Source organism: Pieris brassicae, chromosome 1 (genome assembly GCF_905147105.1).
Source record: "Pieris brassicae chromosome 1, ilPieBrab1.1, whole genome shotgun sequence".
Lineage (NCBI taxonomy): Eukaryota > Metazoa > Arthropoda > Insecta > Lepidoptera > Pieridae > Pieris > Pieris brassicae.
The window spans coordinates 3,739,569-3,764,306 of record NC_059665.1 but is presented as its reverse complement, the minus strand read 5'-3'; the positions used below and the strand labels follow the sequence as shown (position 1 = coordinate 3,764,306).

General features: G+C 31.3%; 1 protein-coding gene across 2 annotated transcripts; it reads right to left on the bottom strand.

The window, feature by feature from the left end:
• Positions 1-682: 682 nt before the first annotated feature.
• On the bottom strand, positions 683-23,841 carry LOC123711640 (alkylglycerol monooxygenase-like). 2 transcript variants are annotated; one of them, XM_045664292.1, is made up of 10 exons: positions 23,694-23,841; positions 13,496-13,674; positions 11,372-11,499; positions 10,959-11,110; positions 9,224-9,327; positions 7,572-7,734; positions 6,320-6,471; positions 5,900-6,034; positions 4,186-4,299; positions 683-1,264 (listed from the first exon to the last, which is right to left on the bottom strand). In XM_045664292.1, exons 2-10 carry the CDS (start codon positions 13,652-13,654, stop codon positions 1,004-1,006), a joined length of 1,368 nt encoding a protein of 455 aa, XP_045520248.1. In that variant the 5' UTR covers positions 13,655-13,674; positions 23,694-23,841; the 3' UTR covers positions 683-1,003. The 2 variants fall into 2 exon arrangements, with proteins under 2 accessions (XP_045520248.1, XP_045520258.1); XM_045664302.1 differs by lacking the exon at positions 23,694-23,841 and adding an exon at positions 15,261-15,279.
• Positions 23,842-24,738: the final 897 nt, after the last annotated feature.

Here is a 24,738-nt window from a genome sequence, read left to right as displayed (position 1 = left end):
TCTAAAATCACCGCGCCAAGCTTAGACAACACTTAGACACCTCTGCGAAATTTTCGCCAATTGCAGACGACTCCTTTCAAACTATACAATATACTTTCCTATAAAAGCATATACACCATTAAATTCCAAGAGGCATTGGCCTACACAGTCCAGCATGAGAGATGCCTAGATATATGATAGAGATAGGTGATCATCCCTTTAACTTTATTATAAATATATTATTATTATAATTAAAACTCGAAGTGTATGCATAGTTCCTAAAAATATCAATAGAATAGATGAAGAAGTCTGATAAGTATCCTAAAGATTTCGTATAAATCGATATAACAATTTATGTAAGAATCTCAACAAGTCTTTCGGATTTTATGAAGGGTCTTTGAATATTTGATGAAGTGATGTTAGCGGCATCAATCTTTACAAACGGCTTACATATGATTGCATAGCATTAACCTCCTCTTGTTTAAACATATGAATATATGATTTTAAACTAAACATGTCCTTGGTAAGTCGTTAACGATTCGAGTATTGGCCTCGGGTCTTGGTTTTGTTTCAGATTGGAATCAATATTTTCATCAATTAGAAAGATAACATAAAAGATAAATGTCATCTGGCACTCAATTTATTAATTGGAGACTAAATCAATCACAAAGATTACAATTTGTGTAAAAAAAAACAAAAAATATATAGTTTTTAATATATTTCTGGTTTAAACAAATTTAAAGGAAAACAATAATCACGTATACAAAATAAGAATCTAATTTAACATTTTTAGATAACTTATAGTATTGCTTATGTTTTTGGCAGTATATAAAAACTATATCTAAGCTCTACGACTAGGTATTAACTATAAATTTTTTCCTGGTTAAATTTTATACTGGTGAAATTAAAAAATGTCAAGAAGAAAATGAAAACAGAAAACAAAATCTTTTCCCAATAATAAACATTTGGCACGTGGGGTACTTAAAAGTTAAACGTTTTCAGTCTTAGTGCATCAACTGGACTCTTATTCTAATTTAGTTCTCTTAATTTCCAATAGCTTCATGGTATTAAGACACCAGAACATAGCTGATGCGACATAGAATATTTGCAGAAGGGTTGTGACAGGAGTTGGTGAAGAAATGCTTCTCGTAAGGAAAGCGAGCGCTGAACAACGAAGAACCTCCAACACCGGAGCGTATCTTGAATTGTCGAACAGCATTCCAATTACAGTTAGCGACGCCATCACGTAAAATACGAAAATCAGAACTGATAACGGTGTCATGCCCTGTAAAGAAAAAATATTATAATAAAACTCTAATGAGGCAATGTTACGATCTGTCTCTATTATTCTCCAGCATATAAAACGTATAAATTATTTACTCGGTATTTTCTAATGTCTGTATAAGGAGATTGTAGTGCGTCGTGGGTTGATTTTTGGAATTACTTTTTAGATTAATTAATCGGCAATTAGCACGCCCTTATGTATCTGCTAAGAATACTTATACAGGCTCAAAAATCCATCCAACAATGTTACTATTACGCTAAACTACCTTCTGTGTTCTATCATATAGACTCTCTATATAACGATTTCTTAGATGGCATATTCATATTATTCCTTACAACTATTGGTTTATTAGTGAAATATATAAATGCACCGTTCTATCTAAAGAATTCATATGTACTCTCTCTCTCTACATCATAGCTTAAAGTAAATTTGTCATAAAGAGACGAAGAGTATGAGAAGTGGAGTAAGCTTTGTGAATCTTATAATCACGACTCTGAGTGAGTTCATAACCGCGCATAGTATTACTACCGGCCAATAACCGATTTTAATATACAGGAGTCATACTTAGTACTAAGTGTGGTTCAGATAAATTATATTATATGATTTAGAGCATACTATTGTCTCAAAACAACTGGAAAGCAGATCGAAATGCACAAAGCTCCGTTTTCAGAGTATAAGGCTTACGTAACTTGCATTTCTAGTGGATTACGTTAAGCAACAATTACAATAAATATTTAGTTAATTGCACACAGTGGGTAATTTTATTTCAAATAATTCAAACTCAAAATAAATTTATTAATGAAGTAAACAAGTACAATTATGAACGTGAACAGAAAAGATGTTAAATTGATTCTAAATTTACATTTACTACCAGTTCGCAAGTTTAAGGGCGTAGAGCGGACAAGAAGGACTGGCAAAAACACTCCGCCCATCTTTTTAATCGCTAGGTTTTGAGTCATACAAATTGTTTGAACTGGAGCAAATCAATCCTGAGGATTAGGATCATTTAAATATTCGTTAAATTTATAAAAAGTTTTATTGGTTAATTTACGTTTAATAAGAGTTTTGAATTTATTTAGTAATAATTATCTAATTTCGCTTGAGAGTTTGTTGTAATTATAAGTATAATTAGTCGATTTGCTTGTTTTGAACCCAGGATCTAACAGTAAATATTTTGTCAATTTTTCTCTACCAAGTTAAAAATGTCCATAATATTTTTATATCCTCTTAATCACACATTACATACATTCCTAGGGCGTCAATAGGGCGGGCGGACATGTTTCTGATCATTTTACCGACTAGCTCTACGGTAGCCGACTGTGCAAATTTGTCATCATTCCTTAGGCGGGAATCACAACCCAAGTCCACGGCTGTATCATATCCAATTCAATATAACCAAAATTAAATAAAAATAGTTTTGCTAACTAGTCTCTGATTATTTAGCTTGTGTGATTATAATAGCTGTGTGCTTTATACAACACAATGTATTTATCGAATAATACAAAGTTTTCTATTAGAAACAATAGAAATTTCTTAAGTAAATAAATCACACATTTGATTGCTTTCAGAGTAACCTAATAAACTTCGTACATAGGTTCGTATAATAACTCTTTAGAGAATTACTGTATGATTATTATTTGAAAAGCCGTGGGATGAAATCAAATGGAAAGACATTGTTGTAAATATTTGATTTACAAATTGCGTGTCGCGGATTCATATAAAATTATGATATGATTATTAAGAATATTATTTCAATATATAGACTGTGTTTTTTTTCACGAGTATTGATTATATAACTGAGCACTGTTCGCCTAGTGGCTTCAGCTTGCGACTATTATCCCTGAGGTCGTACATTCGATCCCCGGTTGTGCACCAGTGGATTTTCTTTATATGTGCGCTTTTAACATTAGCTTGAACGGTGAAGGAAAACATCGTGAGGAAACCGGTTTGCCTTAGACCCAAAAAGTCGACGGTGTGCGTCAGACACAGAAGGCTGATCACCTACTTGCCTATTAGATTTACAAATGATTATGAAATAGATACAGAAATCTGAGGCCCAGACCTAAAAAGGTTGTAGCGCCATTGATTGTTATTTCTTATAGATTATATAAAATATAATAAGAACAGTTAATCGTCGATATAATCCCTAAAATTTAAGTCACTACTGTGATTATTCGATAAGAAAAATCGAAAATAAATCAATTTCTGAATAATTGAAGCGTGTGAGCTGATTACATCTATGTTTAGCTAAAAATAAATGTTTGTATTATATTATAATATCTTCAACCATTGAAACTCATTCGAACTTTACGATAATTTTATTTAGTACCTGTAGACGTCAATAAATTTTCAGTTTTTATTCAAACATTTAGTTTCAAACTCATGAACGTACATACTTATAAACATGTTATATGACATTGACTATTAGATTTTAGATGAAGACACAAAGGGTCGGGCTTTTGTGTCTTTATCGATACGTAAACTCACGACAACGATTCATGAGATGTTTAAAAAGTTTTCATTAATGTACACAACACTTTCTTTATAAATTATAATTTTGACCTAGCTTGAAAGGTGCCTTAATAAAGTATTCTTCTTGTTTTGAAACGAGAACATCTTAAGGGGAAATATCGCTTGCAAGGTTATAACAAAGTGTTTTTTGACCACAATATAATATATAAAAAAAATTCTCAACTCCTTAAGGTAAAGCTATTTGTACTATGAAGATAGAATACGTTGTTTTTGAAAATCTAGATAAGTTTTTCGGGAACAAAATCTCAAAATGTTATTTTACAGAAGTACATAATAAGTGAAGTACCTACATTTATTTATCATTATGAATATAAGAAAACAAGCAAAGAAAGCGTTTCATTCATTTACACTCTAACCAACAGTTTTTTGATTCCCGGAGTGAGTCTTACCATGTATCTGGAGGCGAGTTCAAAGAAACCATAGAAAACAACAGCATAATGTACTACGATGTAGCCATTGCACCAGGTAGGGAGAGTCACGTCGTATTTTTCTCTACTTTCAATCTGAAAATTTAAAAAATAACGTATACAAAATTGAGTTTAAATGTAGATTAAATTGTGCAAAAGTTTAAATTTACGAATTGTTAAAAAGCTATTACCATTTCTTATATCGGTAAAGGGGCTAATGGGGACTAACATTTTAACTTTCGTATATTAAAGCGACAGGACCGGGCCGTCCGTAACCCTACTGATTTTTTAATTCTTCTAATTGTACTGATTTGTTACTTACAAGTAAAAATGGCTAAAAGGATTTTCCGTCAAACACATTATTTATTAAAAAACATGATATTACACATTATTTATGTTACTACTAGTTATGGTTCTTTTCACAAGGAATAAATATTGTAGGTCACAGACTCCGTGCTGACTTTAATTATAATAAGGCCGTTAATGTTCACCTCTCATGATTACAAGATCTTTAAGCAATCAGGAGGCACTGATCATTTATCACCTATTTGTAAGACCAACACAAGTAGCGAGACACCATTTGTATACAATGGATGTATGTAAAAATATATTTTACATTATTATAAAGACCTAGACAGTTACAACTATAGTAATTACTAATGCAATCATTGTACGAATGAAAGAACAATAAACAATATGATCTAAGTATCTATGCTTAACTTTATAAACTATTTAAATTTTACCACATCAATTGTAATTTAACATTCTCGTTACCGAAAATGTCACTTAGATTTACGAACTCTTCAATAAATCATGTTAGTTTTTTGTTAATTCAGCGTCGCAACCCCACTACCCACTACTACTAAGCTCATGTTTTGAACAATTAAAGCCAGTTGTTACCCAGCTTCAAACAAAGTGTTTCATTTAACATACATCTGAACATATCCTTACAACAACCACCATCGAATTTAATTCACGTTTAGAATGATTTGTTTCATAAAATCTTTCAAAAATAAATTCTGTCATATAATATTATAACGTAGGAGAAAATAAATTATATAACCACCGGTCAGTCACTGATTGTAAAGGGTAATAAACGAGAGGCTTGACTTAGATTAACGTTTAGGGCTCTTGGACGTTCATGTCACTGAACAAATTTAAAAGGGTTCGAAATTCTGTAAATAGAAACTTAATAGACGTGCCATTTTATTAAATTTTCCTAATGTTCGTGTAGAATAAATAAAAAACATGACTTAGGCTGAAACTCTATAAATCCCAATAGCCATACCAAGTTGACATCTACGGATATCAATTGAACATTAAAAAGCCTTACAAAACGTTGGTTTAGCTTTTAGAAGTTACAGGGCTTACTGTAGGTTGGGTTTAGTGCAATAATCACTGATTATAAATTTAATATTGAAGTTTCTGACTGTTGTTTCTGACAATTAAAATTGTACCCATATCATCTTAAAATAACTATAACGTGGATTTATAAGTAAAATATTTGTTACCATGCTTACCATTATTTTAAATATCGTTTATGTCACGTTTTATTAGGCCGCTTCGATTTTTACAGTGCAAATTAATTAATTGTGGTTGATTTTGTTAATTGCTCGTGTTGTTTATTGTTATTTTCTCTATGCTTTGTAAAAAGTAAAATGCATATTGATGTACTTCTATCTATATATATACATACATCTTCTTTTAAATCGTCATCTCCAAGTCTCGCTGTTCCAGGCTGCCAGCTCGGACCCCAAACTATCGCTTTGATCTTGTGTTCCCAATTTTCAAAGCTACGGAATTTCTCTATCACATATCCAGTATAGAAAATCTGTGAAAAGAATTTTGAGTTCATAATATATAAAACTATACTTCTAAGAGAGAATACTTTCATTCAATAGCAAAACTGAGATCAATTACTAGGGTACACATTATGCGATTCGTCGGGCGTTCGAACTTCCGCTTTGAACTTTCTTTAACATTTACGATCAATAAAAAAAGTGGGACACGACTTGTATTATGCACCAAACCGAATTTAGCCATCCTTGGATCCATAAAAATCACGATTTAGATTTAACTTCATCCACAAATAAGTTGTGACCCGTGATGAACTCACTTGTAAATAGAATGGGTTAAACGATGGCTGGTTGTAAATGAGACCGTAGACAATTTCAATTTTGTCAGTTTCCGGTCTAAATGTTCCGAACAACCTGTCCCAAATGATGAGCACTCCGCCATAGTTGACATCCAAGCAGTATTTGTTGCTACCTGAAAATAATCGTACTTATGAAGACAATGAGGAAAGAGAGTTATTTAATATAAAAACAAATAATTTCAATTATAATTTGTTTACCGCCACTGAAGTGTAAAAGAAATGTTCAGTGAAAAGGGAAAAAGTTGTCTGCGTTCAGTTTACTTCTTTTGTTTAATGTCCTATTACTTTGTGTAGGCATTGACTTCCAAGTTAAGGAAAAAATAAAAACAAACAACCCTAGATTATTTTTCATATAATTTTTTGAAAAATTACTCAAGTTAGTGTGCTGACAAAAAGTGGGTTATATCATCTACGTCTCAAACAAAAAACCAGTCTGCAAAACCTTTGAACAATAGGCTAAAGTGAAACCATAGTTTTTAAATTACTGTATAATTAAATAGGCTATGATAAATATTACGAGTTTTATAAAATTACATTAAAAATGGGTTTATTCAAAAGAAACATCTTTATACCAATAAAGGCCGAGAATTCCACGACCCACTCAAAGTTATTAAAATTCGCCCACGCCATGTATTTCGCTTGACAAAACTTTTGTTTTTAAACAATGAAAATGGGGAGGTTTTATACAAGCTCGGTTATATTAATAAAACGTGGGCATTCATATGTTTTAATTATTAAAATATATTTACGCGTATTAAGAATAGGTACGAGATTGTAAAAGAAGCTTTTATGTCTGTTTTTAATGAATTGATTTAAATTTTAAGCTTTCAAAAACACAAATAATAAATTTTTTTTTCTGTACATTTTATAGTTGATAATCATATCCCAACAGTCATTTCCTAAGACTGCATTTGGTTGATTTTAAACATACAAATTTAGACCGATCCCAAAAATTACAATTCGTGGTTTAGGTACAAGTGGCTCGTCTCTTTTCCTTAGTTCTTTAAACTTTTGTTTTTGTAAAGTTTCCTTAATTCTAATTTCTTTGATGATTAAGAAATATAATAGAAAAATATAACTAAATAAATTGTTCAAATATATAAATTTTTTACTTTAAAATAACAAAAAACATTGCGAACAGTTCAATGTTATAATTTAGTAATATGGAGTGCAATTTGTGTAAACCTGTGTAAGGATAAAAAGTTTAACTTACCATGGTGTACTCTGTGGTGACTTGGAGTATTCAAAATATACTCTAAGGGTCCAAGACTTTTGATGGCCTCCGTGTGAATCCAGAACATATACAAGTAGCTGAACTGGTGGTGCATCACAAACTGGGCGGGCGGAATCGCTAAGGCGAGTGGTAAGTAGAACGCCTGTAATGTTACAGAATATTTATTTTTCAAAGGAAACAGACACATAAAACTTAGTACATGTGTTTTAAGCATTACTGTATCTTATGTTGAGTTTTTTTGAGATTTTATGACCTGGTGTTTACAACCATTAGGTCAATTACTGTATCTTAAATTAGACAACAACATTGCAAGAAGAAAATTTGACGGAAGCTAACTAATAACATTTTGTTTAGTAGTTGTAAATATTGTTTAATTCAAGTTTTTATAGAATATTCTATATTTACGTCACCAAATAGTATAGAAGCTCAGGGTGTAGGCTATTGAAAAGGAAAGTAGAATTATATTAACCTTTATAATGTTTAAGTACCTCTTAGCTAAGCTTTCCTTGTCTGAACGCTTAGAAGTTTTTTTAAAATTATATACAACTACTAATTTATTCCATTGTTTATATAACTCGATGTTCCGAGTGCGTTTCAGTAATCGTAAACAGTTTACTCAACAATTATATTATTTTAAATTCAGGACTAACCTAATTTGTAATTGTGTAGCTAACTTATTCTTAGTACATAATTAATACTCATAAGACTGGATATTGTATAATATATATTATACTTTAGAAATACTAGCATAATATACAGGGTTGTTGGTAATTCGATGTATTCCTGATACTAGGTAAGTTTAAAATATGCATTATGCAAATATTAAAAATTAATCATCGAGAATGTATTTTAAAAATTAATTACTTTTTTTTCTGTATGATAAAACGATTAAATACTAGTAATTTATTAATGTTAAAACAATAATTGTCGTGACGAAAACCGATATTATTTTAATATTTATTCGAGATGTTCTCCAGTAAAATGTTGTTTTCTTAGCTCTTCAATAACTATGAAATTATTTCGACGAAACTGAACAAAGAGATCACAAAGAAACTAGTCCCTATAGAACAACCAATATAGTATTGAATTTGTTACAATAAACATTTGAATCAATAATTACAGCTCAACCGTAATTTGTTTATTAAAATAACGAGCCACCGATTATTTCAACATTAAAGGATATGAACGTTTCGCGAATACTTAATGTTCCTGTAATTACTTAAACGAACTTATAATGAAGCATTTATGGCAAATAGATGTTGGCAATTAATGAATTGTTAATAAGGACGTTTTCACTTATTGTAATTGTTCAATGTAATGTTAAATTATTTAGGTATTATTTATACTTCAACATTGCTTTCTGGTGAAATGGTTAAACAAACTGATACTACTGGTGGTATTACTGGTGTGATGGTTTATCGTTACAAGGGAAGAGAAGTTAGAGGGCTGAAATTCGATATGCGCGTGTGTTCATTTTTTTCGAGTTTGGACTAACTTATTGTTAAGAATTATGTTGCACCATATAACATTCTTCACATTAATGTGCTTGGTTATATTGGCATACAATTTTATTTATAAATCAAATAATATATTGTTAAATAAATGAAAATCGATTATATCTTTTCACTCACAAATCCACACCATCCTTGCAACACCGACTGTCTGATGCCGACGCCCATATTGAAGTCCTCTGATGTGTGATGCACTTGATGCTGGGCCCATAGTATGTGAACCTCTATAAATAAATAAAATAAATAGGAAACAAGCGTTTAAATGATAAACTACTGCTTAATATTATTTTTTTTAACTAAAAGGTATCTAATAACGTACGTCACTGCATGAGGAAAGACCCTGAAACGCTAGCAAAAAGCCATCAAAACTTATAACGATTGCTACGGATATATGCATTTTCTCGACCCATTCTGTGTTTTTTTTATTAATTTATTTTATTATTTGTGGTACTTACTCTTTGTGGTTGTGATATGATGCTTATAGCTAGACAAAAATGATACACAAAAGATACAAGGAAGAAGTTGCTATTTGATACCTTGCATTTTTCTAGTTGGTCACATAGACTAAAGTTCTTAATTTAAAAAATAATACACTACTAGTTTTTGTCCAATTGTTGTAAATTATGTAAAGCAAGCAAGTGTTGCAAGTGATATAAATTTAACATATATTTGACGTCCATTATAACGTGGACAAGAAAAAAGAGAGGATGTCTACCAAAAACTTGGGAAGATAAAATAAAAAGGTTAGCGGAAAAAAAATTAAAAATTGTCGCAAGGAATAGGGACATGTGGAAGAATTTGGAGGAGGCCTTCACTCCGTGGGAGGTCGAGTACTAGTAAAACATATATGACATGGACTTAGTGTAACTATAGTGTACTCGAATAAAGGCTATTTTATTATTAATGTTTTATTATAACGTGGAGTCTCAGTTCAGAGCTATTCTATGGTTAGGCTGGTCGGGGATCCTCCTTTAAGGTTAGAGGAAAAGTACACTATAATCAATTTTGCATATCTGTATATGGGGAAATAAGTTTGTCAAAGGAAGAAGATAGGGTAATAACATCCTTATCAGAAAGTACGAAATGTATTGACAAGCAATTACAACTTTTGATAATATAGATTATACCTTTTGGGCTTGGATATTGGAAATCTACTGATCTATTTGTTTGCGTAGAATAGTTTACGCCTGATAACTTTAAGAAACCCATTATGTCAACAACCATCTTTGCATCTATTGTATTTACAATTTTCGATGCATTAATTAGCTATTCTCGTTTCAGTATACCTACTTATAAAGAGGTTACACAATTTTTTAAGGGATTTTTTTTTATAACAACATTGCGTGACATTTTGATTACACATCTAGCATTCTATGAATTATTTTTAAATATTAGCTATGGTATTGATTCGCTCAAACAAATTGTCATAATTGAGCCTTCACATGCGAAGCCACGAATATTAGCTAGTGACTTATGATAATATATTAAAATTAATTGTTTTGTAAGTAACATAATATCCGACAGATAACAACATAATTACTATTCATGTGTATGTATGTGTATGTATCTTTTGTTTTGAAATTAATAAACATGACTGGATCAATTCCTACATAGTTATTGAAACGTCACATTTCATCCAGTTCGACACACGGGAATCATTCTTAGCGTTATTGACAATTGCATTATTCCACGTTTCGAGTGCTTTGAAGTAGTCAATAGCGAGGGACAGCAGAACTAGCAATTATTAGAAGCCCTGTCATATAAAGGGTCAGTTTTCAAGTTGCGTGGTAAAGTTCAGAAAGATTTACATATTAGTATAGCAAATATTGATAGATAGTTCATTCTCTATTCTTACCATGACAAGCTCTGTGCATCCAATAATAGCAGAAATCGACTCCCAAAGCGGCGGCGTACCATGTCAATGTATTATCCCAGGGGAGGTCTACCATTCTATAATTGCTATATATCCATGTGTATAAATAAGACTCTGCCCCACGCCATATTAATCTAGAACAAAAATCGGGACAAAATTATTTAGATAAAAAAATACTAAAAATAGTCACAAGTAATATAAAATAATCTCTCCCCATACCTATACCTGCTGTCCTTTTACTATATGTACTTGGAAATAATAATAGTTTTGATATTTTTAAAGTATCTTGGTCTAAGTTTAAAATTTCAATAAAAAATCCACTAGTACATAACCGAGGGTCAAACAAACGACCTGGGTGTATAAAAAAATTTAGATTAATATGAGAGTTTTCGTACCTTCCACATTCTTGAAATATTCCATGTGATATACTTGTTACGCCGTCATTTAAACGAATCCCTTTCTTGCCTTCTAATCTAAGCACTATATGTTCAATAATCATAAATATTATGAAGTATGGGAATGACTGAAAAATAAATATTTAATTAACATAAAGTCAACAGAACCTTGATACACGTTGTGTGTAAAAAAATATTAAAATAACCAACAATTTATCCGTTTGAGTAAACAAAATAAATCGAATTTAACTACGAATGAATCAGCCAATTTTAGCATTTTAAAAGTTCTGGGAACGGATATGAGCTAAGTACTGGGTGGAATTTTTTTTCTATAATCAATTTCATAAAATAATAAAAACTTTATTAATTATAATTAAAAGGTAAGTATTTCAGAAATTTTGTTGTATTTATTTTTATGTTGTTGCAATATTTGTAATGATGATGACTACTATGAAATTGTAAATTGCTTTCGTGACGTAGTAAAGTCAACGTCGTTACTAACCTAGATCAACATAGACGGTATAAATTTACGGAAAATCACCAGAAAAAATATAAACTTAAAAGTCCTAGTCTATATTCAGGCAGAGTAGAGGATACCGTTGAAATACGTGAAATACAGTCGCGTTATTTCTTGCAGTTTTAGAAGTCCATGAGGGACAGCCTGGCAACTGAGCCTGCCCCCTTACGACACTTCACACATACTTTATCTTACAAAGATCAAGGTGATAAATCATTAGCAATATTATTGATTTTAGGTTATTATTATTGGCAATTACAATACTTTAGAAGTGTGAAGTGGGCTGGTCTAAAATTACTAACCACAGGGGTTAAAACTACGATATTTGAGTCTTATGCCAATGAGAAGTGCGGTATGATCTGTCACTTGTTTGTCATTAAGTCATTACCACTTAATAATTCAATTGCAAGAGGTAAATTGCAATGCACTAAATCTCAGTACAATGTACAGAAAATTTCATGATTAAATCAAACAACAAAATGTTGTTATGTTAGAACATTTTCATATGGTAAATTCATTGGTGAAACCATTGATTTATAAATTAAGGCGCGATGGTGGATATCTCAGCGGAAACAAAGTCAGAACTTAAAATAAACGCTCGGACATACACTACAAATGAACTTGTATCTCCTTTTTCGGGTTTTAAAAGTCAGTACTATTAAAAAATAACCTCAAATGTTATTAATGTTGTGTTGCAATTATAAAGATTTTCTATTTATTAAGCATATAAAGAGATCTTATATAGTCACGGATGTAATACAATGTTGTTGAACTGTTAAGATAACCATTTATAACTTATATGCTCCATTGATATGTATTTGTTTATATCAAACATCTATTTTGCATGGAGCGGTTTTATGTTTGTATGTTCATAAACGCTATTTTACACCTACATTATTTATGCATGACTCTCGATGATGACAACTGCTATAAGGCATTAAAAATTCCTAGAGAAATGCAATTAATTCGCTGTTGTATTCGTTGAATAATTTAAATAAGTAGTAGTCACATGATTGAAATGCAATTTTCTTAAATAGATCAAAACAGTATAAAATTATTATGTTTAAATGATTGATGGAGAAAACATTTGAATTTCATCAATTTATCATTCAAGGCAAGCCTTCAATACGGCCAATCCCAGATAGAAAAAAGCAAACAGCAAAACCGGAATTTTATAGATGATTGTCGACATATAATTATATTGCATTGAGACATAGTTATTGATAATTGATACATTGTTGTGACAAAGTTGGAAAAAAGTTTTTACTAACTTAGTACTTTTCGTATCAGCCTATTCCTAATATTGACGTTACAGTTCTAAACGGACTTCATAAACTACATTTAATTTTGATATATAACAACGGTTTCATATTATACTCGTAATAACGGTTTGTAAGCTAATTTATTATTGACAAATTAGGCCTTGAACAAAATGTTGTCAAATGAAACATGTGTTGCGACATTTTAGAATATTTTTAGTTGAGCAAAAGCTTTTGCGACACTTATTTCAAAATCATTTTTATTATGCCTGTATCTGAGTTTAATGTTAAACCGAGAGAGATCTAAGGATACAAGGTATCTATAAAATATGATAGTTTAATAATGACCTGTCTAAAGAAGTTTGGCACATCTTCGGGTTTTTCATATAACGTTTCTTCAGGGGAATGTATGTAGAACATTCGACCTACACCCTTCAAATGTGTCACCAACACATCTGATAGCTCCTTATTGACCGTGGAGTTCCTATAAAGCACCTCGGACGCCATCTTCGTTGTTGACTTTTAATCTGTAAATATATTAAGTTTTTGTTATTTAAACTTTATTCAATTTAAAACTACGGTAGTGTGTATCTAACACTAACTGTGCATCAACCACCCTGAGGGTCCCGGTGGAGTTTGCCCAGAAGGGGATTATCCACGGCAAGCGCTTGTGGTACCCTGTTATAGCTTCTGTTTGTTTTTTATAACTTTCTTATTTAACAACTGAGGCAATTCGGGAAATAACAATAATTACTATTCTAATAGAAAAATGTTAAGATTTTTTTAATTGTTATTTTTGTTTACGAATGCAAACCGAAATTATATGCACTGCTCCGGAAGGTTAATTGCATTTTATCGTACTGCTGCCGTAATGATTTTTGATGCAAATTTACTTCGCATGAGTGCTTTTCGATAACGTTATCAAAAATCTTGTTACTATAAATTATTAATCAATCTCATATAATATATGAAGGTAGGAAAAATTTGATCTAATTTATTATACTTAAATCAGTTTTTATAGGGGAGCGTAAACACGCACCTATTTGTGTATTGTGTTTACTCTGAGTGAAGTACCGAACTTGCAAAACGCGATTGGCTCTGTAATTCCTGGGTCAGTGTAGATGTTTTAAATAATGTACACTATTTATTATCATCCCACGTTAAACAAAAGATATATAAAAAATGCTATGCAATGTAAATGCTGATGTGATTGCCTGCATCTGGCACATTCGTGGATTTGACTAACGAAAATGTTAATACACAGCCTTGTAAAAGGAAGTTACATTGTTATGGGTTTTTAACATAAATAAAACAAATTAGCACATATTAGGATATTTATAAAAGGAACCTCAAACAATTAAATTAGAAATATACAAAACTAAAATATATTAAACTAAATCTTATAATTAACTTAACTAAATAAATATGGACGCCAGGAGGATTTTGATTTATCCCACCAAACCTATTATATGTGGTAAGGTTAACCACATAAACAAATTTGTTAATTTATCATTCAATAATGAATATTTGAGGGCGTTTCCCAACGCTAACATTTCAGATAGCTTCACAACAAAATAAAACCAAATCTTAAAATAATCATTAGAAAAAACATACCCCTCAACACAGTTATATCCGAAATAATTCAAAACTATACACCACACAAGATACAATTTATGTCTTAAAAGCGTCGAATACACGGCAATCACCACCCATGCCTCTGGTTTTTCTCCCTACCCTCATCCTATTATAACATATATCCAATGGCATAATTTCCCTAACAGTAGCGTTTGAAGCGTTATATATATATATATATATATAATCTATATATTATCTATCTATCTATATTCTGCAAGATGGCCTGTTAAAAAAATCTAAATAGCGCAATTATTGAGACTATGTCTAGTTCTTCTTGTTAAGAAACAGAATTAAAAAGGTTCAAAGAAAAAAAATGATTTGTTTGATTGTTTATATAATCATACTGTGTGGGCCTGGGTATCCGGAAGCTATATCCAGGATGCTCCTTTCCCTCGGTGAAATAATATGCGCTGGTTCGGCTGTCGCGTGTCAGTATAATAAAAAAAGGAATCCAATAATCGATAAGAATAAAACTTACCATCAACGGTGGCGTATCTCACTCCAAACACTGGATCCTTCAATGATGAATCAAAAAAAGTAAATGCTATACGGTATGCGGTATAAATTTAGTGCGCACGCGACAGCGGTTAAAATTTAACTCCCTTGCGCCATTACGCCGGGACACCACCTATCATCTCCGGTTTGGTCGAAGTCGAAGTTCGGTGTGTCAAAGTCAAATCAACAATTGTCATCCTTCTTTGATTGACACCGATTTAGCGCGAACACATACTTAATTATTTTTATGTGATGAATAGAGTTTTAAGAGTCGAGCGGCAAAACTGCTCTTGCTCCGTAACTTCCAATAACGATGTTGATACTTAGTTCGCAATATCCGTAGTACTGATAAGCGCAACCATAGAACTGCGTCTAAAAAACCTCATAATTATGATCGCTGTCAGTACTTATTGGAGTGCCATGATCCTCTTACAAAAGTTGACTCAAGTACCCATTAACAAAAATCATTCAATCAAATTTTTTAGCTACAGAGATCTTTAGAAATATACTTATAAGACGTAATAAACACCGTACGTCCGTGCACATTTTATATAGACCGACACTAGATATCTAGTCAAGATAATATCATGTTGTACTGGAGTGACAACTCTCTAGTCTGTTACGATTGTGTAGTTGTCCATTAGGCAAATGACTAATGCAATAAATAGTAAAAAAAACTTGTAAATTCAACATGTTTAACGCGTTTAATGTAATTATTCTGGCTTGTACAATTGTCCGACTAATCGTTTTGTATTTAGAAACTAAAATATTAAATTAATATTCAGCAAATATCAAAGAAAATTATACACTTCTGAATTTAAAAAAAATAAAAGAACAATTTATAAAACTTAGTAAAAAATGAGCATACAATACAATATATCCGCTTACTGTAGTAATCTTACATTTAGCAATAACAACTTCCTTCAAACTAATTCCTTAAATATAACTAAACCTAATGGCGTCATAATTGGTAACCCAAGACCTAATGTTTACCATATTGAACACCGTGAACTCTTCGTAAATATCCTTTATGAATAGTCAAAAAATTATATTAACTCATGCTGTGGTTACATCCATAGATGTCAAAGTTTTATTCAATACCTATTGTTAAATGACTTCGATCGCAAGTGAAATAAATGATGATGTTGAATTACTTTCATTGAACAAGTCGAGCATGATAGCCGAGAAATTTGCTGAGAATAAAGCTGAGATTGCAAAAGTTTAAATTACTTGTGTCTACGGACTTTACGGAGAAACTGTGATATTTGAAGATTCTAAATATTAATATTATTGAAGATAAAAGACCACAGACAACTTTTATTATAGTCTGTGGAATGCTTAACGATGAAAATTATAGTCTGTTTGCTCTTTTATTATTCCGTTTATGAATAAGATTGAACATTTGCATTAATTAATATAATTTACTGTTCTTATATTACAAAAATACTTTTAGATCAAGATTATTTTGCTGTGGCTAAATGTTTAAACAATGTTGGCCTAATGGCTTTAGTGTGCGACTGTCCTAGGTTCATTCCCCGACTGTGTACCTAATTCTATCTGTCTAATTCTGGCACGAGGCAAAGTATCGTGAAAAAACCAGCATCAACTCAAAAAGTCGATATCATGTAAAATATTTACCGAAATACCTCAACACCGCTATAATTCTTTGTTTTAAAACACGCCAACTATAGATTTTTTTATTATCGGTTTTAATATTACTATTAAATTTACATTTACTATTAACGTACATTCCACACAGTACGTTTATAAATATCAAGTACTTACTGTTATGCATTTTTCAAAAAAAAGTAATAAATTAATACGCGTCATCAAACTTTAATAGAAGTTGAAATTTAATAGATTGAAATTATTTTAGTGAGAATAATTTTAAATAAATAAGGTTGGGCGTTTCGGTTGAAATACACATATAGCACTTCCAGAATTATATGTTCCGAATTCAGCAGATGCTCAGTAACATTGACATTGACAACTTGTTTTACTATCCAAGTGAGAATTTGCATTACAAGTTGTGGATCTTATCGCATTCCATGCATTTTGATGGAGTCGTCAATTTTGCATATAGATTATCATTTCAAGACTTAAATATACACGATTTATGATGTCCAGGCCAGCGTCGGTATCCTTTAATTTCCAATAGCGATACGGAGTATAACAGTTTTGTATGGTGATGTCGCAACCTCGGATTCGCGCAGAACAAAGTACATTTAAGTCGGAATCGCAATCGCAATGTTTTATTTTTTTGTATTTTTAGTCAAATATAGCAAGCAATATTATTTCTTAAAAGACAAGTAGGTCTTACTGCCTGACACATGGCGTCGATTTCTAGGTTTAAGATATGTCAGTTTCCACTTATTGTTTTCCTGCACCGTACGAGCGGGGACTGAATTGAAACATAGAAAAGAAGTTCACTGGTGCAAGCCGTTATTCACCGCACTTAGTTTACCCTTGAGAGGAGAACTGCTGCTGTAATATTGACAAAATGGGGAAAAGGTAAAAAAGCTGCAAGAAAATGCTGCCAGCATTAAAGGTGGCTGGTGGTGGTGGTGGCAGCAGTGGCTGAACTTAACGTAGGTTAAGATTATTGGAAATACTCGACACTAAAAAAAAATGAACGTGTGTACACTAGTAAGAAGTGAAACTTCTTTATGCCTGCACATCTTTGGTTCGTAAAAGAAATATCGCCCCTTAAACTGGTTCCCTGGAAGGGATTTTACGTTAACAATAAGGCCGTGATTCAATGTATTTAGTACGCGCGTTTAATATGTGTTTTAGATTTTAGCAATATAAGTAGTATAAAATATATTATAATTTTTATTGCGTTTTCTCATTTGTAAATGTTTGAATTGTAGGTAAATATTATATATTCAATCTCTGGCTATATTTTTTTGTTATTATACATAATCTTTATTATCTCTAGGATTACGATAAAAATAAATATAATGTCCAAATATGTAAAAAGTGTCATTCATTTAAGAGTAAATATATTAATTTTGTGCCAAAAAATGCCGCTCCAGTCCAAGCTTGACATACGGGTTACGTTATGTATGACGAAAGTGAAATAATTAGCACGTTCAATACCACGGTTCAATTACTTTCAATTCATGTTTTGCCACAAATATCTAGTTGTTGAGGAATAGTGCCGATAAATAACTGACATTACATAGAACATTAATTTCAATTATGTGCAATCGTTCGGGCATAATGGAGCACCGTTTTTGTCCACTTAACGAACGTAAGTTTACCGATGAGTCAAGATTTTAAATACATTTGAACAACAACAGAACAGAACAATAGATTTGAAGCAAACATCGCAAACAATCATTACGACCGAGAGCTTTGAAAATTAGACTCAGAACCAAAACGTTGGTCACCTACTTGCCTATTAATTCACAAAGGCTTGTGCCGTTCCGTATGGGGCATGAAACATTTCTCGTCCGTTTCACTGATATTTCCGTTCAAAGGTGCTTTATTTGTCCAAGTGTGCAATTATATTTGCATCGTAAGAAAATTTAAATAAGTAGGTTAGTTGCGTTCGATTTTGCCGTCTGTACCTTATTACATGTTTATTTTTGTATATAAGACATGCATCATCAAGAAATAGAAATGCGATTGAATATCGTACTTGAGGCGATAGGTTAACGAATGTCATATTACAATGCTTATATAGTTATGTAAGAAGCAACATTGTTCTATTATCAATTGCCCTTATTTATAATATACTGCATAAGCCATATTTTACTCGTGCAGAGAAATGTACTAAGAATGTATTAGACCCCCGCTGTTGGTGATTATGTTAAAATGTTGTTTGCTCATTAATGTATGGTAAGCATAGATAATGTTTACTCGTTGATAGTGCTATCTAACTTTATTATGTGTGCAATAGTTAGTGATTATGTTGCACTTCCAGCACGTTGGTTTACGTTCGATTATAGAAGTGAATAATTATATGCAAGTTACCGCTTATAAAAAATCAATCACGCTTCCAAATATCAACTCTAATGACTTGAGTGGCGTGTGACAATGGAGTCTTGCGTGAGTTTGAAAAAAAATATAGAGAACATTGAAAATAGAATCTAAAATATTTAAAATTAAATGTTTGAATTATAATTTTGTTTAGATTTAATCGAATGAACAAAATCTCAGACATTAACAATAAAATTTACATATTAATTTATGAATGGCACGGGATCAAAATACGAAAGGCTTGGCATTGAGTCGATTTATCTTTAGAGTGCGAAGATATTCAAGTCAACAACATTCGACGCAATTCTTGGATCTATAGATACAACGATTTCCATTATTTGTTATTTAAGTATTTACTTTACAAATGGAATACTTTCACTATAACAGTAGGTCTTTGAGGGTACAGTTTTTTGGATAACGTAATATGAGTCTACGTTATGTCTGTATAACGTCAGACAGATTTTCCTAAAACAAATCATCCGAACTGAAATTTTTCCCTCAATTTCATATCAACTTTTTTATCCCTAAAGTTTTTTTCTTAATAATTACAAGTGAATCAAATTTTAAATTTTCGTATATCACAGAGATCACGGTCCAAGCGACCTTAAGGGTTTTTGGCTGCTTGCCAAAACTTAAAGAGCGTCTTCCGCTACAACAAACAAACCACTAAGCCACCCTTAATAACTTTATCCATAACCTAATATGTAGACCACAATCATAGTCAATATTACTTTTCCTTTCACATTACTTCGGCATACTTATCCCATCATTATTTCTACCTTATTTATACGAAAACCTTTTTTACCAAAAAATCATTAAGGGAATGCCTTAACATTTTTACCGTTGTCCTGTTCCAACCAAAGCTAAGTATAATAACTACAACGCGGTTTTAATACAAGTAATTTAATTATTTTAAAGGTGTTTTAGGAATAATTACAATTGAATACAATAACTTTTAGAAGTATTTGTTTACCATTACCATAATATACAAAATCATACATACGAGCCCCGGTGCAAAGTAGTCTTGTATGGAAAGTAGTGCAAAGCGTAAAATATAGAAAGTAAATAAAAACAAAATAAAGCAGGTTATATAATTAAGAGTTTACACACATTGAAATTTTTTTTAATGGACGTAAATAAATATGTTAACTGTAGTTACATATTGTTTACTATTATGCTCGTTAGGTGGAACCATTCATTTTATTGTAATTTAAGTAAAGTAATAATGGCCGCTCAACTAAAATTTAAAAAAATCCAATTCTAATCGGTAGTGCTTTAATATCTACGATATTAGTCCAGAAATGTGCGCTGGGCGAATACATACATAACCTTTAAACGCCATCGGTTTCACCACCAAGATGATCATATCATAACTGATATTACGAGTTCACCTAAGCCAAAGCGAAGGTCTGAAAATTCTTACATACACTTAATGTTTTTAGTACACTATTTATGTTTTTCATGATTCGGCAATTGTAACAAAACAGGTAACAATTATTATCAAAATGCGTATAACGATTTTCATGTTATTTATGTTATTATGACTAAGTAACATCTTTATGCCTTTTACTAACTACTTGGCATAGCAATAAGTCAATAAGGAAGTAGGATAAACTACGAACGTTGTCAACACATTGTTTCAACTAACAAATATTTATGTTTGTTCAAGGTGAATGAATTCATCAAAGTCATCGAATTATTTTAGGAAAGAGATTTTCATATCAAAAATTAATTAATTATATATTTCTCCTTCATCTACCAGAAACGGTATAAACAGTTACTATATTTCTAAAACAGTAGTTTCAGAGTGGTTAAGCATGCCTTGCTCGAAGCCTGGCTGTTCTATCTTTCCCTCTTAAGGTGCCCATTAAGGATAACCGGCATGTCATAGGGAAATATTCAGAGACGATTTAAGGTAAGGTTCAGAAACGAGACCTGCGCTATGACGGTCTCTGGTACGTTTAAAATGTGCAGGATTTTGACATACGGGAGTCACAGTCATATCACTTCCGTCATATATGGACACAAAAATAAAAACATTGCCCAACAGGCACACACATTTAGTATTTATTGTAAATGGATTATTATTATTTTCGTAATTATAATGTGCTGTATATATTATTAACAAAGTCAAGTTAAATTACACTTGATAGATTAATAATGCAGGTTGCTTTGAACTCTAACTAGGTTAAGTTCGTTCAGTCAAATTGTCAAATTTACATAACTAGAACTGTGTCGCGATATTACGAATGTATTTATGTTAACTATACCAAAGGCCTGTGCTAAAAAGTGCTTCATTTCTATAAACTTTAAAATTATTTATATAGTATTCATCTTCTTTCAGCGTCTAAAAAAAGGTGAAAGAAAACAAAAGTATTAAATCTAAAAATTCTAAATCTATAAATAATATACTTCTTGAATATATAAAAATAATGTTAATAATGATTCTAGTAATCATAATAATCAAATATACAATATTCACAATTTTCTTAACCTACATAGTAATAATAAAATGAAAATTAAAATAAATATAAAAAGTTTGATCGCATCCCTGTATTGCGATACTTATTCGTTGAGCGAGGAAAGCTCTGGAGTTACCGGTGATATCTACCAGGCGCAAACTTAAATCTTTAATGAGCACCTGTACACTTGAACCCCACGGCCCCGAATCTCTACTTCAAAGGGAACAAAATCGAAACGAAAAGATAAGACTCTTATATTTAGCAGTCTATTATTATCCGCCTCCTCTGCGGCGGTCTTAGCTTTTTTGTCCTTGTCAGTTTAAATCATATTTAAAGTGCAGAAAGTGATTTACAAACTTTATCAAAAACCTGAAAAACATAAAGGTAAATTTTCTCAAACAAAACCCTAAGCTGTACTTGTCAAATATTTAAAAAAATAGAATATTAATAGAATATCAATTTGTGTAACGGAAAACGATTTGAAGAATTCACAGATAATTTCTAGTTCATTTTTTATTAAAATTTGCAGTTTTACGACATTGTTTTGAAATAACACAAAATTTACGATATTCTTTACATCTGTAAAGAAAAATATAATCGAAATTAAATACATATACACAATCGAGATATTTCAGGATAGTCCTGAAGTCCAGGCTAGCATTTGGAATTGGAAACCCTCATTTTGTTGGCACCTTTCTGGGCCTATTAGCACAAACCAACCATGTTGTGCTAGTTTGTGCTAGATTGTGCCAATGATTTAAAATCTTGTAAACCAGATTCCAAAATCCTTTTATGGAAGTTTTTTGTGGGTCAAGTGACAGACACAAGTGCTAGTGTGGATGCTGATTTTGAAGTTAAATTAGATAGTTTAATTTATATAATGAGAAATATGTTCTATATAAATGCCCTTTTGAATTGGTTAAGCCCGCTAATATAACGAATTTTAGACGGTAATTGGTTAAATAATTGCATACCTACATACTTAATAGACTTTTTCGAATAATTTGTACGCGGCTTTGGCAAGATAGGCAAACTTGCTTGACGAGTATTGCGTATTGTGTTCGGTTTTTTTGAATGATAAGCTTCTGTGGAGAGAAGTATTTATTTTATTTTTATTTATGATACGGGTGCTATAAAATCGTCATAGTTTTGGTCTCTTGGTAGATTTTATTAGTCTGTGTTAAAAATTGTATCCAAATAGTGCTTTTATGAATTTAATTTGTCGTGTTTGTATGTTAGAAATTTATTTTTTTGCATACTGTACCCCATATTTTAATTAGATATTAGATACTTACTACATACATATATATTAACTAAAAAATATTACGTTTAACTCGCGTTCATTAACCATTGGGCCGAGCCCTCACAATTCACCGAAGACGATGAATGAATTACAAATATCTAACCGGAAATCGAACCCGGTCCCCGGTTCCCTCTGGTGTCACGGCCCCTTCCCCTGCACAGCCAGACATTAATACTTCTACCAAAATATTATATTTAAATACCATTATCACTGTATAATCATATACGATAAAAACACATGAAATGTTTATAAACAGTTGTTGATATAATGTTATTATTGAAATAATATACAGGTTAATAACCAGTAATTGTTACGCACGACACATGATGTATACAATTATGTATAAAAAATTATTTAAAAGAGGTTATAAACATCGTAATATGTGTTATGATTGGTAAAGCAATGCGAATAAATGTACATATTTAAAAAAATACTGCTTTGCACATTTAGATCTATAGAATATAAATAATAAAATAAATAAATGAGCTTTGAATAGAGGATTATGATAAAATTATAATCACCTTCGCCGTTGTTATCAGTCAAACTTTTGTTATTTTAGGTTAACTTTTTATAGATTATATAAATCGACGGAACTAATTTTGATTAAAGTAATTTTTTTTGGCAGCAGTTAGAAAACCGTTAATTATATTTTAAAATATTTACTTACGTATAATTTCTTAGTGATATATATTACTTGTATCCAATAATCACATTATCACTATAATTCCCGTATTAAACAATACACTTTAGTTCGAGTAATTGAAGTACGATTGTGCACACGGGCTGCGCTTGCGCAGACTGAATGTAAAGTCAACTCGACGTTCAGACGGTTTGTATAAATAGCCGGTAATGTAAGGTAGTAACACCTTAATGGCTATATGTTATAATTTAAAATTGATTATATTTTGTTATTGTTGCTGTAGCGTAAAATTATGTACATTTAATTTTTTTTCGATTTCCATCGAAGAACAGTTGCTCGAAAGTATTCGACCCTGGTATGAGCATGGTATATTATGAAGCAGATACTATGTATTAGATCCTAATAATGTTAACCTCCCTGAATATCCAGGAATACACCTTATGACCTGATTGTGAATGTTAAGAGCTAAATAAGCCCACAAAACACTTTCAGTTTACAATAACAGTCGCTCCTATAAAATACAGTAGTTAAAGGTTTTTACTGGATTCAATAAGTAAATATATTTTACTAATAAATCAAATTAGATTTGACTCCTAATGTCGCCTGCTGATACAACGAGGATACCTCGTGGTGGAGTCCCTAGGTAAACATTTTGTTCGTACTTCAAAATTTACGGAAAATCTATAAATTACTTGATCAACATTAAGAAAAGACTTTTTAAACGGATTGAAGCTATGTATTATTATTAAAAACTTATAATTATTTACATAATTTTAAATTATTTCCGACGTTTCGCGTGCTTTACAACTTTCGTGGTCACGGTTAAAATTTAAGATTATGTTAATAACTATAAGTTAATACTACGTAGCTTCAATCCGTTTAAAAAGTGTTTTCTTAATGTGTAAAAGTTATGTTAACAAAAGACAATACTATGTGCAACAGTGTGGACTAATCAACATTTAAATCGACTCTGAGACTACTTTGAACAATCGCTAAGAGATCAATCTATCCACTCACGTGTTACTATTCGATGTTACACCATATTTTTCAATTACATAGCAATATAATGTTA